General features: G+C 36.2%; 2 protein-coding genes and 1 pseudogene across 3 annotated transcripts; 2 read left to right on the top strand and 1 right to left on the bottom strand.

The window, feature by feature from the left end:
- The first annotated feature begins 396 nt into the window (after positions 1 to 396).
- On the top strand, positions 397 to 3,900 carry LOC121784575. Of its 2 annotated transcripts, none has more exons than XR_006046733.1 (7): positions 397 to 892; positions 972 to 1,049; positions 1,142 to 1,186; positions 1,462 to 1,539; positions 2,418 to 2,516; positions 2,661 to 2,771; positions 2,866 to 2,947. XR_006046733.1 is itself a non-coding variant. In XM_042182734.1 (7 exons), the coding sequence occupies exons 1-7, from the start codon at positions 881 to 883 to the stop codon at positions 3,748 to 3,750; spliced, it is 750 nt and encodes a 249-aa protein (XP_042038668.1). In that variant the 5' UTR covers positions 397 to 880; the 3' UTR covers positions 3,751 to 3,900. The 2 variants fall into 2 exon arrangements, 1 of the variants encoding a protein (XP_042038668.1); XM_042182734.1 differs by lacking the exons at positions 1,142 to 1,186; positions 2,661 to 2,771; positions 2,866 to 2,947 and adding exons at positions 3,065 to 3,223; positions 3,311 to 3,460; positions 3,577 to 3,900.
- Positions 3,901 to 6,867: 2,967 nt separating this feature from the next.
- LOC121784574 lies at positions 6,868 to 8,696 on the top strand (annotated as a pseudogene).
- A 452-nt stretch (positions 8,697 to 9,148) lies between these two features.
- On the bottom strand, positions 9,149 to 13,141 carry LOC121785463 (proteasome subunit beta type-5-like). The gene is made up of 8 exons (XM_042183906.1): positions 13,043 to 13,141; positions 12,678 to 12,800; positions 12,449 to 12,578; positions 10,655 to 10,761; positions 10,068 to 10,202; positions 9,896 to 9,999; positions 9,502 to 9,602; positions 9,149 to 9,416 (listed from the first exon to the last, which is right to left on the bottom strand). Exons 2-8 carry the CDS (start codon positions 12,792 to 12,794, stop codon positions 9,289 to 9,291), a joined length of 822 nt encoding a protein of 273 aa, XP_042039840.1. The 5' UTR covers positions 12,795 to 12,800; positions 13,043 to 13,141; the 3' UTR covers positions 9,149 to 9,288.
- Positions 13,142 to 15,961: the final 2,820 nt, after the last annotated feature.

Raw genomic sequence — 15,961 nt, 5'->3', positions numbered from 1 at the left:
GTTAATTTGTTCAGAAATATTTAATGAGGACCAGTATATAATTAATATTAATGTATAATTCGTTTAATTAATAGCTAGAGCGTGTATAATGCAGTATGAGCCTCTAAATAAACCATTATATATATTTCCCAAAAGAGAATTAATAAAATATAATAAATCAATTGACCGAAAACATTTTTATTTTCCTGTGCCGCCACTTTGGCTTAATGTATTACTACTATTTTGCACATAATTGATGAATTAAAAACTGGATTAACTTAGATTAAACGGTAATCGTTATTAAGATCAGTTTTAAAACAGATATTTTTTTTAATTGAGTGTTCTATATATATATATATATATATATATATATGGTTTTAATCTTCCAAAAGAAGCCCTTATGTAAAGAAATTCAGACCAAATACGGATCGTGAGATCTGGAAATGAATGGCCACGATCTGCAATTAGGAACGATTTCTTTGGGTCATAATAGTAGTGTTCTGTGTCATGTAAGGGTACTGTAGGTATATAAAATATAAACAACTGCTTTCCGGTTTTTAATAGCGGATTAATTGGGATCATTACTCCACACATTATTAATCTGATCGCGCCATTCAATTCGTCTCTCTCTCCCCAAAATCTCAACTCAAAAACGCCCAAACCCTAGAATCTGCTCTGAAAAACACACAAATATTCTTGCCATCCGAAAAGCCCAAACCATACAAAGCTCTACAAATTAATCATCCCCTCCACTATTTCATCTTCGCCTGCACCAAAAAACGCCTCTGCGAGAAAATCCGTTTCCGCTACCAAAAACCTAGTAAGAATCCAAAACTCAACGAAGAAGGGGAAGAAAACTCTAATTCAACCATGGTCAACACAAGAGCTGGATCCGCGTCTCATGACGGAAAAGGTAAGTAAGATGTTGTAACCCATGACTTGAAGTTGACAAAATCAGGCCGATTAATATCTTCAATTTGTTGTTCACGTAGTTTATCAAAGAACGACGTCGAAGAAAAAGCTACCAATTATCCCAAAAGCTCCGACAGGAAATACGATACCAATTTCTGGTATTTTGATGCATGTAGTTTTGATTCTATTTTGGAATTTGGTATTTACTTGTGTTTTTTTGTTTCATAACCAAAAGTCGAAAATTCAACAGAACCCTCAACTGAAGCCATTCCTGATATCCATGACATAAATCAAGGTTAAATTTATACCTTCTAACCCTTATTGTAGCTCTGCTCTTTAATTACTGATGAATAAGTATGCTGAAAAAAGTTATGGAATAAATGAATATTTATATGCTTAAGTTGTAAATTGTCATATATTCCTCACTGTGCTGGTTAGGTACTACCCATTGTTTGTGGGAAATAAAGTTTGATTTTTGGTGACAGGCTGGAGTTTAAATAAATTTCATTTTTGTTTAATGTTTGTAATATGTTTCTGTAAAAGTATCACGTAGTTGTAATATGCTTTCAGATACGGGAACTCATACAAAAATCATTCAAGCGTCTAAAGGGAAAGAGACGGATAAACAAGTATCCAATTCTGGAAAAGGTATGTACATGAAAAAAATAGTAATAACTTTCTATGATTGTGATGATTTGTCTATTACACAATAGTTTTGTTATGACACTTATGACTCAATATTAACCTCTTTCTTATGCTTACATTGCACATTGCACATTATGTAATTAAATCCAAAAATGACTCAGCCACTGGTGTTACACTTTAAATGTTTAATTCCTAGTTTTACAAATGTAATGTAATAAAGAACGAAAGTTGAAGACTAACTCGAAACCAATGTAATTTTTGCTGGTGAACCTAGTTGCCTGTACTAAATATTTGAATACTGTTGTGGACGAGACTTTTGAAATTTGTAATGATCCAGTGACAATGTGGAACCCATGGCCATACTTGTTGTGGACAAGACTTTTGAAATGTGTAATGATGCAGTGACAATGTGGAACCCAGGGTCATACTCATTTAGCACGATGTTTAACCTTTTTATTTCCATGAGCAAATATGTGTTTAATATGACCCAAACGCATATTCTCCATGCGTATGACCTAGAGCCTGCTTATTATTACCCAAATTAAACGTATGTATTATGACTCTATAATCCGTTTATTATGACCCAAAATTCTCCATTTAATTTTTTTGTCAGTGTCAGTGAACGCGTTGGACATATAACCAAGTTCCAGCTTGTTATGACCTAATTTAACCATATGTTTTTATGACTTAAAAATCGATTAGTATGACCGAAAACACATATTTAATGTTTGTTGTACTTGTTAGTGTATTCTCCGAGCGTACTACTATTTGGAACCTATTTCAAAACTTTTATTATATATTTAGCATATAATTGCTCTTTTAGTTTGATTTTTGATACCATTATCCAAAGTATTTTGTTTGACAACCAAACTGAATTGCAGGGTGATCTCGCAAGAAGAATCGGTTTGAAACAAGGAAAAAGAACTAACATAAATGGAGTACAGAATTGTGTTGTTACACCACAGGCCGGAGTAAACAAGGTAATTGTTGTGTAATAATTTTTTACTTTTATTGATATAGATCGCAATAAATAGGGTTAAAGTCTTGATATTATCATACTATGCAATTTTTTTTGTATATCTATGACATACGTAAACATTCATTAATACTACCATTTATTTTAGTCTGTTTCGGAGATTAGTAGCTTCACAGCTATAGGAAGGATCCAAATCTCGGACACTGAAAAAACTGTTATAAGTGTTAGTTCTGGAGCAGCTCTTTTGTGTGCATCAAAGGTAAATGTTAATGTTAAAATGTCATTCGAAAACTATGTGTACTACCATGTTTGTTGAGGTGATATATAACACTTAACATATATGATTGTTCCAGAGTGAGTACTAGGTCAACAACCCAATAATTGGTACATCATTTAACAGTAGTAGCAATGCATCACATCTGACGGGTTTAGAAAAGGTACTTCCAGCTTTGAAATATATTCTTGTATGCATCCATTATGAACCAAAAAAAAGCAGAACAACGTCAGCCAAATATTATTACACTTATTAAATGTGCAATGTATTATAAATAGGAAGGATGTATCAATGTGGAAGAGATTGTAAAATCAGCCATGGCCGACTACATGGAAGGCGGTGGAGATGATGCTGCTGATGAATTTTATTCGGAAGCTTCGGGAACGAAATCAATACCAATTTTGGATAATAAGCTTATAAGCAAGGATGAAACTAATGTATGTGTCTATCCTTAATTACATTATCAATGAAATAGTACAGTTTTGTATGACTTCTTATGTACCTTTCTGGTAATAAATATGTAGGATAATGAACTCGATGTGGAAGCCATTGTACAGTCTGCAGTGGAAGCGTACATGGAATGTGATGATGCTGATGAGGATTTTGTCACACCTTTCGCTAAAAAGTCAGAACCAAAACTGGGCAAAGAATTGGTCGTCTATACAAACGAACAAGTAAGATTTGTTGTAATTATCTATTTAGTTGTACGTAGTAAGGCGTGTACTGCCTAAACTGAACATATATTAAATTTATACATCACATATAACTGATCTATACCATCTAATTGTAGCTACATGACAACCAGCAAAAATTGAAGATGAACATTCGCCCTAAGGCAGACTTGAGATGTTCTAATGCATTGCGTTCACCATTTCTTGAGAGAGCAGTTACAGTGTCATGCAAGCTTACTCCAGATGAACGAGTTATGTATTACTGGTTGCTGACTATGGATCTCGCCAAATGATTATGTCGTAACTTAGATTAGTGGATCATTTTGTTCATTTCATCAAAGATAGTATTTCTCTTGTTTTTGAATCATGTTTTATTCAGCATGTGGATGTCATTGGTACAACACATTGTTTCATCTATAAGCTGATAAAAAATTCCCTTAAAATGACCTTTAAATTCTTTACAATTATTTCTTGTAATGTATATTGAATGTGTGTCATATAATTGTTATGTAAATCTGTGGCATAATATACGGACACATGAGGAATTGCGTAAAACTACAAAAAACAAAAATGACCATGTTGTATCTTGTAATATATATTGAATGTGATTCATAGAATTGTTAGGTAAATCTGTGTCATAATATACCATCACATGAGTCATGGCATAAAACTATAAAAACCAAAATGACTCGTTCTATTAGATATATATGTTTGGATGCAAAAAAAATAGTAGTAGTACGAACGAATAATATTCCCGTGCGTTGATCATATTTAAAAACCAATACACGAGTCGGGTTTTGATCTATGCAACTACATTTAAATACAGAGACGTAGAACAATATCATACGTAGTGCATTGTTAGGTCATAGTTAGTTAATTTTTAGGTCATGCTAACAGAACATGACCTAAAATGATCTTAGCATGACATTAAACCCAAATATTATATATATGACCTAAAATTGCTTAATTATGACCTTCCGTGTTTTTGGTTAATTATTGACCATTAGATCATCTAATCGTAGGGCCAAGATTTGGGCTGCATTTCTGGATTTAAATGCATTTTTATTTTGATCATCTCCCTACACGAGTCTATGCAAGTTTTTAACATACAAAAAAGCTATAACGATTGAATCCTGCAAAAAAAATTCTTAATAACATTAAATATACTTTTGGGTCATAATAAACGATTTTATATGTCATATCGTTATGTGGGTATATTGGGTCATATTTAGGCAACATTAGAGTCATCAAATAAAACTAGTGTTTTATACACCAAAAACTTAATTTAATCACTTGGGTCATAATAGATGGATATATGGGTCATGATAAACTAACGATGAAGATTAAAAACAAGCTTCCATCTACTGGATGTAGAATGATAATATGTCATAATAGGATGAAATCGCGGCATACAACTCATACAACTATCTTCAACTAAAATGTGTCATACTATACAGAAATTGAATCATAGAGGATAAATCGATCAAATAATATAATTACAAAAGATTCATATAAACGAATACGATGACATAAACAGATACAAATATGTGAATCAGAGCAGAACAAACAACTGAAAATAAAAAATATGACCATAACTTGTATTGCCAACAACGTCATCGGAATATGAGTGATTATCTACGTGCGAAGTAGAATGTATGTCGGATTCCATTTTGGATTTTTAGATTTGCCAACGATGATGATATAGAATATAAAATTGAACAGAAAAATCTGTAACTCGATTGGAGTTATGATCTTCCAACGAAGATGATATATATTTAAGAATGTAAAACAATAATCTGAAACAATTATAATTGAAGTTTGATGTTACAGTGGCTGAAGAAGATGAATATAGGTAGAAGATGCAGTTTAAGAAATTTATCTCATAATTCACGCCTAAACTCTGATATTGGAAAGAGAAATGGCAAGATTATAGGAGATGCCATAACCAACGTGATAGAGCTAATTACTTAATTAACCTTAATGGATTTTTATTGAATAAAATAAAAATATTTAATGACATATTTGAGCCATCAGATGTTTTAAAATCAAGATGATCTCGCCATATCCTATGGCTGAAATTTGGCCTGTATTTCTTTATATAAACCCATACTTGTTTTGATCAACCTCCTATATATATATATATATATGTGTGTGTAAATAGATATGTGCTAATGTGCATAATAAATTTTTTTCTGTAATAATTAATATGTTATTTTTATTATTAGTGGCCAACAGTTTGCTAGAAGCAGCAATCAGAAACCGTTGGGAGTTACCAATATCATTTCTTATTAGTAGTAGTAGTAGTATTGTTTTCTGTGGGTGTAAAACATCGTCCCCTTTAGCTGCCTAGCTCGTATATCAAAGAAGTAGTATTTTATTTGTTTAAATCATAATAATAGTAGTAGACAACTTTTTTTCAGAGATACACGATCAACGATATTATGGTAAAAAATATCAAGATTCTACATATACAAATATTTATGTACAATTAATTATATGGAATTAATTAATATAAGTGGCTGCTTGCTATAGTTGTTTTGGATATTTTAATGGCAATTTAAAGATAAGGTATCGACCAAAAAAGAAATGTGTGGAGTAGCAAACATCAAATTGATCTCCCAATTAACAAACCCCACTCAGTTTGTACAATGATGCATCTAAATTGTTATCAAAATAAAAGATAAAAGATCAAATTGAGATGCAAGTCCACCGAAATAATTATTTCATCTCACATTTAATTAATACTACTATATGGTTTTGTCGATTTTACATATATAGTTGGCGATGACTAGGGCCTATTTTGTCTTCACTATTTTGTGTTACGAATATTTATGGTTTTGTTTAAGAGAGGCCTTTCCATAAATCCTAATGTTTCTTTCATATGTCATGTGTTTAATATCATTATTTTGATTGTGAATTTCTAAAATTTTAGCTATGTCCCCAAATACACGTATGGGTGACGAAAACCAGTTTCACACTCTTGATCAAATAATAATAATAAATTTGAATTAATTGGTTGAGGGATAACAGCTATGTGAAAGTGATGGAGGGGACAAACATTGGCAGCAGCCAATTGCTGATGTTGCAGCCTATTTTTGTTGAACTGGAATATGGGTGTCAATCTTCAAAATTTTGGCCATACACTATATAAGTTGGCTCCACACCCATTTAATTTGGTATTTTTCAATCTATATTTTGTTTCATACCAATATTTTTGTTACCAGAATTTCAGAAGATAGTTCGAAAATTAGATAGACAAGGAAAATAAAAGGAAACGCCAATTGATTAAGAAAGGTTGGAATATTTAATTTTGATAAATTATAATTATTGTTTTTAAAACTAATATTTCGGTCCCTAATTAGATTAAGAACATAGAGAGAATGTGTGACACAATTAATTAGTCAACATATTCATAAAGCAAGAGGAAAAACCAGGATAAACATGGGGATGTAGCTCAAATAATTGGAGAATAATAAGTAATAAATGGTACTCCTAGTAAATGAGAATGAAAGGTAAAAGTGCAATTGGGAGCATTGTTTTCATTTTATTAATTCTTTTATTAATTGAGGTTTGTTTGAATATCACTTTTTTACTTTTAGAATTGTTTGTACAATTATGATGTCGTACAAAATTTAGTTTATATTGTGTCACGTCGGGTTATATGAATACCAATTTGATCATGTTACTATTATGTGCGTGTTCCGTTTGTGTTATATATGTGTTTATATAATTCATATTATGATTTTGTTTGTGTTAGTTATTATGTAGACCCAATTTGTATCTGGAAATGCTTGATGCTGGAATTGAGCCGAATGCTTTCACTCTCTCCGCACTGATCAAGGCGTGTTCGGCGACTAATGGATTAAGATTGGGGAAAAGCTTGCGCGGAGCTGTGGTGAGGTGTGGGTTTGGGGGGAATGAAGTTATCTCGGCTGCTCTGATTGATATGCATGGGAGAAATGGGGAATCGAGCGCCTCACGCCAACTGTTCGACGAAATGCCTGAGCCTGATTCCGTTTGCTGCACCTCTATGATCTCTGCTCTAACGAGGTCCGATTTGTATCTTGAGGCTCTGTGTATGTTCAATTTGATGCATAGGAAGTTTGGATTCATGCCGGACTGTTTCACTTTTGGGAGTGCCCTAACAGCTTTGGGGAATTTGGAGAGGTTGAAGCAGGGTAGAGAAATTCACGCATTGGCCGCAACGGGCGGTTTCGTGGCTGATGTTTTCGTAGGTAGTAGTTTAGTAGACATGTATGCGAAATGTGGGGTGCTTGAGGATTCACGCCGTGTTCTTGATGGAATGCCACTGAAAAACTCCGTTTCTTGGTGCGCTCTGCTTGGGGGCTATTGCAGGAAGGGCAAATTCGGTGTTGTTGTCAACGTGTTTAGAGGGATAGACAAGGATCTTTACAGCTTTGGGACTGTCCTCCGTGCCTGTGCGATTTGGCCGCTGAGAAGCTGGGGAAGGAGGTGCATTGCCAGTACTTGAGGCGAGGCGGATGGAGAGACGTTGTGGTGGAGTCAGCCCTCGTTGATTTGTATGCCAAATGTGGCCGAGTTGATTATGCTCATAGGGTTTTCTTGAAGATGGATGTGAAGAATATGATCACTTGGAACTCAATGATTGGTGGCTTTGCTCAGAATGGTAGAGGAAAAGAAGCTGTTGAGATTTTGATCAGATGATTAGAGAAGGTGTTAAGCCTGATAACATAAGCTTCATTGAGGTTCTGTTTGCTTGCAGCCACAGTGGCTTGGTTGGCGAGGGGCGGAGGTGCTTTGTCTCGATTTGCAATGACTATGGGATGAAGCCGGAGATTGAGCACTACAGTTGTATGGTTGATCTATTGGGGCGTGCCGGCGAGATAGAGGAAGCCGAGGGTTTGATAATGGAATCGGAGTTCGGGAGTGATCCGATGCTCTGGACTGCTTTGCTCGGGGCTTGTGCCTCCGCAACGAGCCCTGGTGTTGCAGAGCGCATCGCGAAGAAGGTGATCAGATTGAAGCCGGATTGTCACCAGAGTTATGTGCATTTGGCTAATGTGTATAAGAGTGTTGGGAGGTGGCAAGAGTCTCATGAGATTTGGAAGCAAATGAAGGAGAGAGGTGTGAAAAAATTGCCAGGAATGAGTTGGATTGGTAGAACTAGAAGTAGCTCAAATCCATCCATTTATGCGTTAACTTTTTTTGTATGAATAGAGAGATGAATGAATTTTATGTTTTCTTTGGCTTCTTTTAATTGTTTGTAGTAGTTCATATCTCTTGTTGAAACTAGAGCTTTAGAAAACTTCATTATTTTTACAATCTGTACATGCCATATTATACATTCTGTGCTAGGTGAAATATAACATTCTGTGCTAGGTGAAATATAATTAAAGGAAAATCATTACTTTTTTCTGACTTGTGTTTCTTTACATTACATATTATGCTTGTTTCCGTACTTCATTTTTGTTTTGCATTGAATTACTATTATGTTATAGCATGAATGCATGATCAAAGTGCCTCACATAAACAATCTATGTTAAAGATTAGATTTCTGCCGAATACGAATATGAATCTAAAGAAATGAAATCGATAGCTGTTCACTTGTCCTTTCTTCACATACATATTGAAGGCTCTAAAAATGGATTTTTTCAGAAAGTTTCTAATAAATAGAAGTGAAGGGCTAGGGCAGTAATTCGAGCGTACGAATGATGAAGTATAACATGATCAATTGCAGGAATTATGCGTCAAGAAGCAGAACAAGCAGATTTAGGTTTCAAGTGTTAAAACGAGAGTTACAGAAGAAAATGAGGAGTGGCATCTAAAGATACTAAACTCCTGTCCCTCCCTCATGCAATTGGTACATCAGCCATCTCTTGCTCCACCGTGGTGGGTTCAACGGGATAGTATGAATAGTGCAGCTCTCCAACATCATCACCAGAGAGCTTCTTCCATCCACTTGGGCCGACATGGTATACTGTAACAGAATCCAAGTTAAAAGGGTAATAAAAAACGAATATTACATCACCGTGAGGGTGTAGAAACACAAGCTGGGACTTTACCACTGGCAACACCACCACTGGCTCCATCACGGAATGTGGCATGATAGATTGCTCTTCTAGCCAGCTCAGCAGCATCCTCAACAGACAGATCAAAGCGGTATCTGTAACACGAGCCAGGAAGTTATCTATAGCTAAAACTAAAGGGTAGTCATTATGTACATATATGACTTTCAAATCCCATGTTTTTGAAAATTTATTTCATCAAGAAAACACATATATATCCTGATAAGCATACATGGGCAAGTAAGGTCTAAGAGTATGCAGAAATATCAAAGATAACATCCATGAAATTTCAAGAAGCTGCAATCGGATGTTTTCTTTGGCATCACCCAGAAACAATAACATATGAAAGGAAATATGAGACGTTGATAAGAGAATGAGAATGTGAACTCACCCACTGTCCAAAACACCATAAGCATATGGAGAACCAGACCCAACTGAGAATCTGGTGCCTTTAAGCCGACCACCTTCGCTGTCAACATAATAAAGGCCAGGGCCCTGCCCAAAAAGCAGAAGTTTAGGTGCTATCTATGAAACCAGAACAACTTTTGAAAATTCAGCATTACCATTTCATCATAGCCAGCTATCATAGTTCCAACAGACAAACCCATTCCTCGATAGGAATACAGGATGTTCGCCAACAATTTAGAAGCTCCGGCAACGGAAATTCTTCTCTTATTTGCCAATTCATGTAAACGACACTGAAACATGGAAGTGCATTACTAACTTTCAAACACTCATTAGAAATACTACTGAAAAAAGAGCCTTTCTACATAAAAGCGACACACACACACACAGTCACACATGAGGGTGAAATTGTCTGTCAGTGCCGTATAGAATCAATAAGCTAGACAAGAAGCAGTCTTTGAAAGGATAAGCAGATGATATCAAATTATCTTCTCAACCACTGAAATAATTTCTTCAAACTGTTTACATCTATGTGTTTTAAGCTCATAGAGTAGTGTGTGTGTGTGTGTGTGTGTAGGTAGGGGGATGGAGGCAAACAGTATAGGAGTATGTCCATAATGCTGCCTTAAGCTATCTAGGTTTGGAACGAGTATCCAATGCACCTCATAGTGGGATAATGCAGAGTACAAAAAGGGAATATGCAAGACTCTCGGCCATTGTACCAAGCATGTATGGATTGACTCACCTTAATTCCGAGATTTCTGTGCCAGAACTGGCAGTCAGCAGCTCCTCCGGCCATTGTACCAAGCATGTATGGATTGATTTCTATAATTTTCTTGACAGATTGTGATGCTGCAAGGTACAGATTAATCTTATACAAGCAGTTTCAGAACTCATATAACATTGATCAAAGAAACAAAGTAGTAATAAGTAATAAACTGAGAGAGTACATATTCATGTAAAAGTGGAAGTTTCACTATGTATTTCCTCCGTCCCACTCAAGATGTCCATCTTTCCTTTTTAGTTTGTCCCACTCAAGATATCCACTATCCATATTTGGAAACAAATTTCTCCTTTTTAGCAATTGAATCGAATTGTGATCTGTTGTTTTGGAAGTTTCATTCTATATAAAAAAGGGACTTCACAACTTAGTGTTTCAATGCAGCAAGTTGAGTTCATTTTTCTCTTAAATTGTCAGAACTTTGGTGAAAAAAGTTAGGACTTAGGAGCTGGGCTTTTCAAATAACTTCACAAAAAATGAATTATAGTCAGACAAACTCCTATTGCTGCCTATTGTTTTGAGTATCGCTGTGCTAATAACCCTGCTTGTTTGCTTGTGGTGTATCAATGTTCATCTGAAGAGTTAGTTCAGGACTCAAGACTTTTCTAATCGTGTCGGAGCAACCAATCAGTTTCAGCTACCGTGGCTTTCAGTTCAAGACCAGTAACTTTTTACAGTAACTAGGAACCGGTAATGAAACTCATGGTGTATATGCAGATAGACAGATAGATATCAGAGATGTGTTGCGGCGATCAATGACTTTTGAAAGTCATGAAGTGGATTTGCAAGTGCGTCAGTGTTGTTAGGGTCGCGGGGCGCACCGGGTCGATGGGGTGAAAATTCGGGTCGCGGGTCGACGAGTCGACGGGGTCGAGAGACCCACAAAGCTAGGTTAATTTTTTTGCCTTTTAATATTAAATAAAATAAATATATTGCTCTAATGTTTATAATATATCAAATAATATAAATGTAGACGCAATTCATGTGAATAGAGATAAAATGGAAAATAGAAATGATCAAAATATCAAAACAATTCATAAGTCATAACACAATAAATAATTGAAACCATTGTCTCAAAACAAAGGAATATATGAAGGGTGGCAGCAACAGATCTTTGAATTGTTTATTTGTTTAGGAGTGAAGAGGCAGAATTCAAAAGTGTAGAAAGTAGGTTTGAAAAGTTTGATGTGGTGCATGCATATATATAGAGAATTGTGATTGAGAGAGTCAGAAAACATGTGAGAGATTTGAGAAAATCAGAGATAGCATGTGTTTAGGGCGACCCAGGCGACTCACTCGACCCAGGCGACCCACTCGACCCAGCCGACCCAGCGGCGACCCTGTATCTCGATCAACCCACCCATGTTGGGGCGGTGATGGTCTCGACCCAGGCGACCCGAGCGACCCGAACGACATTTTGACAACACTGAAGTGCGTACAAGGAAAGCCTAAGCAACGAACTTTGATTGGGGTGAAGAAATTGGACAGAATTATGCGTCATCAAGAGCAGTAGTTTGTTACAGAAGCAAACACCATTAGCTCAATGCATCACATGAACTTGGTTCGACAGTGGAGATATTGCTCGGAGGGGGTTTCATTATCTACTACCCTAGGCAAATTTCATTAATCTAATTAACATCATCCCACAAAGAAAGTTTTTCCAACAGTCATCATATATGCTTATATACCACTAGAAGATCAAACCAACACCAAAGGTGAAAAGCCCTAATACTACATTAAGAATAAGCAAGGCCTTACAAATATAGCCTCCCATGCTGGCACGGGAATCAGCAGCCACCATGACACCGTGTTTGAAAATAAAAGCCAGAGTTGTCGTTCCCTTTGCCGGCTTCACCATCTGTACTGCTGCTTTCTGAAACCCATCAAACTGAAGAAAAACACATAAAAAAAACAATTTAATCAATCTACGCAGACTCTGAGAAGATAATATCCCCAAAAAAAGGAAACGCAATAAAATGAAGCTCACATCAACAGTGACGGGAAGTTTAAACGACGGTGCAGCCAAAATCTCGTCATCCAAATCCTCGGCATTTCCCTTAACCGGCAAGGAGGGATCAAGCCCACTGAAATCGATCTTCATCATGTTTCACTTCACAAATAATCAACATGTCCAGATTTATACAGAGCAAAACAATACTATCTCCGGCACAAGGTAAAGCAATTGAAGGTAAACTCATCATAGTTGTGCAATTGAGTGGATTAAATTAATCAGAGATGGAAATGTTCAAGCATAATAGATCCGATACTAGATGAGTTTAAACCATAATCGCAATGAATGTTTGATTTTATCGGTTAACAGGAAGAAAATCGAGAGCAGAGATATCAAACTACCTGATTAATGGAAGGAGAGTTTGAGTGAGTGAGTGATTGTTGAGAAATAATTGAAGAAATTGTTATGATGAAATCAGCTACGAATTCAGTTGAATATAGAAAATAGAGCTTATTGAGATTTCTTGTGGTACAATATTCAATTGGAATTGATAACAGAAATTGGGCCGGCCCATTAAGAGAAGTTGGATCTCATGTTTGAGCCCAACATTCATACGAGAATAACATGTAAACAAATTCTTGGAATTAGTCAGAGCGAAATCATCTAAAAAAATGCAATTTAAATAGAATAGAATTTCCATGCATCGCACGAGTGGTACACTAGTTTATATTGTTCGGACTAGAGGTGCCCAAGGTTTACGGTTCTGGAAGTTAACCCCAAAACCGTAACCGTCAAATGCAATTTAAATAGAATAGAATTTCCGTGCATCGCAAGAGTGGTACACTAGTTTATATCGTTCGGACTAGAGATGCCTAAGGTTTACGGTTCTGGCGGTTAACCGCGAAACCATAACCAACGGTTACGGTTTCGAACCACAATCGTGAGAATTTACCGAAACCGAAATCGCCGATTTTAGAACGGTTCAGGTTCGAAAATTTTTGAACCGAAACCGCGCCGGAACCGCTGGTTCCAAACCAGAACAACAAAAAATCACCGAAAAACCGTGAAACCTTGCCGGAACCACAAGAAATCAGCGGTTCGGAACCGTGAAAAACCGTCGGTTCGGAACCGTGAAAAATCGTCGGTTCGAAACCGAAACCGAAACCGGCGGTTTTAGAACCGGAACCGGAATCGTAATCCCGAAACACCCTCACGGTTCGGTTCCGATTCGACAATTTCCAAAATTGTAAGCGCCAAATGCAATATAAATAGAATAGAATTTTCGTGCATCGCAAGAGTGGTACACTAGTTTATAACTTTATATCGTTCGGACTAGAGGTGCCCAAGGTTTACGGTTCTGGCGGTTAACCGCGAAACAATAACCAGCGGTTACGGTTCCGAATCGGAACCGTGAGAATTTACCCGAACCGAAACCGTCGATTTTAGAACGGTTCAGGTTCAAAAATTTTCAAACCGAAACCGTGTTGGAACCGTAAAAACCCGCCAAAAAACAGTGAAACCTTGCCGGAACCAAAAGAAACTGCCGAAAACCGGCAGTTCGGAACTGTGAAAAACTGTCGAAAAACCGCCGGTGCGGAACCGAAACCGAAACCGACGGTTTTAGAACTAGAACCGGAACCCCGAAACACCATCTCGGTTCGGTTCCGGTTCGACAATTTCCAAAATCAGAATCGGCGGTTCCGGAACCGTGGGAACCTTTAGTTCAGACATGGGCATATTTTATCTGTGTCAATAAACAAGTACAATCCGATCCATTATTATCTCGAGCTTATTAAGATATTAAGGGCTTGTTTGATAACCTAGTACTCCCTCCGTCCCATAAAGATTGTCCCGTTTTTCCATTTCTGTCTGTCCCACAAAATTTGTCGCATTTCAGTTTTTACTATTTCTGGTAGTGGACCACATATTCCACTAACTCATTCCTACTCACATTTTATTATAAAACTAATAATATAAAAGTAAGACCCACATTCCACTATCTTTTTCGACTCACTTTTCATTACATTTTTCTTAAAACCCGTGTCCGGTCAAAGTGAATAATCTTTGTGGGACGGAGGGAGTAATGCTTAGATATATATATGTACTCTTTCCTTTTTTGCCCGTTCCACAAGAATATGCACTTTCTAATTTTGGAAACTCTTTTATCTCTATTGAGGTGTGACCCATTCTCTACTAACAATACTTTAATTACTTTTTATCTCTACCCATCTCTTACTTTACCAATTTTGTATTAAAATCCGTGTTGAATCCAAAGTGTATATTCTTTGGGGACGGAGGGAGTAGTAGTTAATTTCAGAACAGGAGTGTACAGATCTGTATAATCAATATCATATCGTTGCTCAAATCCCTTGACAACCAGCCTAGCCTTGTAGCACCTTCTACCATCAACTTCACCTTTGATTCGATAGACCCACTTGCAATGCAATGCCTTTTTCTCTTTTGGAAGTTCCACAGGCTCCCATATGCCATTCAGGAGAAAATAGGCAAACTCATCATACATAACAATTTTCCACCTTCGTTTATCAGGTCCTTCTCATGCCTCTTAAACTTTAGGCTCAGATACTAGTTGTTGGGAAATAAACACATACAATCACAAATATGAAAGAGAACAAACACAAGGAATTGTTTACTCAATTCGATACAATGTGTATCTACGTCTGGCTGTCTGGGGACGATGCTAATCCAGAAATTTCACTATATAATTTCAAGATACTTGAACAATGAGGTAGCACATCTATTTATAAGCAAAATAGAGAGTCCTAATTCTAGTAAAACTAGGAAACATCTTTTATAAGGAAATATCTCTAATGAATAAATCTCTCACAAAGAAATACACTTCAAGGAAACAAATCCTAAATATGGTAGGAGATATTTTAGGCTCCATAATTAATAGTTTTGAGTAGGGCTGACAATTTTTGACCCGACACGTTAATCCGACACGAATCTCCATGAAAATAATGGATTTGGGTCAAGCCTTATTGGGTTTGTGTCCTTATTGGGTTGACCCGTTAAGAACCCGAAAAATTCGGGTTGGGTTCGGGTTGGATGCGAGTTGGATGCGGATAACCCATTAAGAAATAATATTATTATTTTCATTATTTTTATTATTTATAAAAAAAATAATGCTTTACAAATTTATTGTAAATCAAAATTAAATCGTGGAAAATGGCTTTTTATTATATAAATCAAGTTTAAAATTAGGTTAAATGGTGTAATATCAGGTTTTAATCTTGTAATATCAGGTTTTAATCGTGTAATATCAGGTTCGGGTCGTTATCGTGCCGTGTCAACCCATATTA

The sequence above is a fragment of the Salvia splendens genome, chromosome 21, assembly GCF_004379255.2.
Source record: "Salvia splendens isolate huo1 chromosome 21, SspV2, whole genome shotgun sequence".
Taxonomy (NCBI): domain Eukaryota; kingdom Viridiplantae; phylum Streptophyta; class Magnoliopsida; order Lamiales; family Lamiaceae; genus Salvia; species Salvia splendens.
This window is presented reverse-complemented; position numbering and strand designations above follow the sequence as displayed.